This window comes from Poecilia formosa, unplaced genomic scaffold (assembly GCF_000485575.1).
Source record: "Poecilia formosa unplaced genomic scaffold, Poecilia_formosa-5.1.2 Scaffold104, whole genome shotgun sequence".
Classification (NCBI taxonomy): domain Eukaryota; kingdom Metazoa; phylum Chordata; class Actinopteri; order Cyprinodontiformes; family Poeciliidae; genus Poecilia; species Poecilia formosa.
Window position 1 is genome coordinate 100,304 of NW_006800043.1, and position 3,315 is coordinate 103,618.

Genomic DNA, 3,315 nt, shown 5'->3' on the forward strand with positions numbered 1-3,315 from the left:
CTTTTTTTTTTCTTTTTTTTTTCTTTTTACATGATTACTATTTCAACTTTTGGGAATGTTGCCATGACTAAAGAATCATGCTCTGCTTAGTACATGCAGTGCCTTGTAAAAGTATTCGGAAGCTCTTTTTCATATTTTGCCGCAGCACAACCACAAACTTTTGTGTATTTTACCGGCATTTTATGAAATACAGCGACATAAAGTTGCACATACACCAGACGGCAACACATCAGACAGGTCAGAGAGAAAAAGCTGTGGAGAGTTTCAAAGCAGGATTAGGTTATAACAAAAATATTTTAAGCTTGGAAATATTCATAAAGGACTATTTCATCTACTGTCTGAAAAACGGAAAGAGGTCTGCATGACTGCAAACAAAAATATTCCAATATGTCCACCTAAAGCGTCTGAAAAGCTGCCAACAGGCCCATGATAAAGCTGGAGGACCCTTTAGAGAACCGCAGTTCAGGTGAGGGAAACTTTTGACAACATAATTGTGAGCTATGCTCACCAGAAACATTCCCTTTTATGGAAGAGCACAATGGAATGGCTTGGATCAGAGCACATGTATGTGATGATGGCTGAGTCAAATTCCAGACTTAGAGAAGTTCCCTCTATATGCAAAGGTACGAAGCTAATTATTGGCATCCTTTCTAATGTCATTATCCTGTCCAGGAGTGATGCTGTGAAAAACTAATCCATGCATTTGTAACTTTAAGGCCAGACTACTGCAATTCTTTACTATCAGAAAGTCCATAAAATGTAATTAGAAGCTTTCGGCTGATCCAAAACGCTGCAACGGCATTTTTTTTTTTTTTGATGAAAATTAAAAAGGGAGATAATATTTCCCCTGTTTTAGCTTCCCTTCACTGACTCCCTGTTAAATCCAAAATGGAATTTAATATTATCCTCCTTCTCACATTTAAAGCCCTCAATCAAGCTCCATCATATATCAGACATCTGATTATTCCATTATGTTCCATTGTTCCATTACTTTACTTCCATTACTTAGTACTTCGCTCTCAGACTGCAGGTTTATTGGTCGTTCCTTGAATCTTAGAAAGTAGAAAGGGAGGCAGATTCTTTAGCTATCAGGCTCCTCTCCCAGTTTTAGTCTATGAGGCAGACACCCTGTCTACTTTGAAGCCAAGGCTTAAAACTGTATTTTTTGATCAAGTTTATATAGCTGAAACAGCAATATCTGGGAAACGGTAAAGGTGTAGAAAGACTGCAACCAAGCATTCTTTCTCCAAGAAAAAGCATCTTCCCAAGAGCTGTGAAATCCATCTGTCCAGCTTCCATCCACTCCCCCCACCCCACCACTTGCAGACACACTCACACCCATTTGCTGCACTGAACAAGGACTGATTGAGAATTTAGCAACAGATAAAGTCTGTTGCTGGTTTATAATTTTACTTATTTACCACTGAGGGTAACACTGCAGTTTTGCTATGTTCTAGGAACAAAATGACAAATAAAAATCTTATGTTTTAATAAGACAGCTGTTGCAGAACTGAAAATTTCTTCCTGTTAAAGGAAGGTTTTTCTCTCCACCGTCGCTCCATGCTTGCTCAATATGAGAAATTGCTGCAAAGTCAATGACACGATGCAATTGTCTTCTCTTGCTAAATTCCAGGCGCAGAGAATGCTTCGAATACTGCTGGATTTCCTTAGAAAGAAAACTGTTTGAACTAATTTGAATAGTAAACTGAGCTTAGTGCTCATAATAAGGATCTATTGCAATGTATGTATGAACAAATTTAAATTACTTCTTTGTAAACTGCCTTAAGATGACGTTTGTTGAGAAATGTTCCATATAAATAAATTGAATTTAATTGAACAGACAAAACTCCAAATGCCGGTACTTTTATCTTTTAATAGCACTGAATCCATACGGGCACCACAAGATTTTCAAAATTTCAGATCACTGAGACAGACAGAATGTTTTGTGTTCACCGGACACGTACAATTCCAGGATGTAGTGCAAGGAACAAAGTCTGTAGCTCTAATGTGACAAATGTGGAAAAAGTTATGAATATTTTGCATAGTACTGTTGCTGCATATAGACACAGCACCTCTTGCACATGATGAACTGGTACAGGTGCTTATAGACGTTGATAAAGAAGAAGCATCATATTTATAATGTCATTCTTAGCTATTAGATACAGTAAGTAAGCATGAACATTTTTTTTTAAATGTGTCAGAAAAAAAATCAAAATTTTGGTTGAGTTGAGTAAATCACAGGAAGGACTTTCATGAGATCTAAAACAGACTGCTGGATGCAGCATGTGTCCCAATTTCACTGTAGAGCAAAAGATCTGAATCCTGTTGACTCAGTCAGCATAAAATGCCAAGTCACCATGGTAACAGAGTATGCAACACACATGGATGATGGACACACAGAGCTATTGTCGTATCCTTGTTACAGGTTGAAAACTGAAATTAAAATGTGGGGGATATTGACAGATATGATCAATAACTGGAAATAAAAACATAAAAAAAAAAACTCGTTTGTCCATTCTGGATTTATGCATCACAAGCCTGAGCCACTGCAGGCCACTGGAGCGCTTCTTCGTATTATGTAATTGCGTTCAACAACTGTGATGGTAACAGCAAAATCCACACACACACACACACACACACACACACACACACACACACACACACACACACACACACACAAAACGTTGTTCAAGCGATTAGAAAGAAATGTTCACTTGTTATTTATTTTGCACTAAAGAAGCAAATTGAACTTAGTGTCGGTCCATAAAGTTGCATAATATTTCAGTCACACTATCCCTCTGATTACCAACAAGCGTCGCTGCCCATTGATGATTTCTGGAGGAATAAACCTCACCTCACCACTGTAACACCGGTCCACGAGGGGAAAATAAGATGCGGCCGTTTTCCTCGCTTAAAACGGGCGTATTGAACCACAACAACTACCCCAGTGGACACCGCGACATCTGGCGTGCCTCTAACACTGAGGATCAGAGCTCAGGGCGGGCATGTGCTCCTACCTGTCCGCAGATTGAAAGATCTTCTGGCTTCAACCAGATATGGGATGTCGCTCGTGGAGCGGAGCCTCCTGAGCGGTCTTCGGTCTGAATTGCTGGCCGGTGTGGTCGCCATCAATTTGAGCCAGTGTCCAGAGATGACTGCTGGCCGACTGGGACAGAAGCAGAGCCGCACGGCCACTCGCGCGCTGGGAGGCAGCGATCGATGAAGAGGAGGAGGCAGTACACATGCACGCGGGAGAAGAAGGCAAGAGAAAGAGAGAGAGAGAGAAAGAGAGAGAGAGAGAGAGAGAGAGAGAGA

General features: G+C 40.3%; 1 protein-coding gene across 1 annotated transcript in view; it reads right to left on the minus strand.

The window, feature by feature from the left end:
* Window positions 1-3,256, minus strand: part of LOC103142994 (phosphatase and actin regulator 1-like) — a 47,375-nt gene extending 44,119 nt beyond the window's left edge. Inside the window, exon 1 of the mRNA XM_007559343.2 lies at window positions 3,018-3,256. Within this exon, the coding sequence (XP_007559405.1) occupies window positions 3,018-3,129 (112 nt within the window). The 5' untranslated portion in view covers window positions 3,130-3,256. The remainder of the gene's footprint in view (window positions 1-3,017) is intronic.
* Window positions 3,257-3,315: the final 59 nt, after the last annotated feature.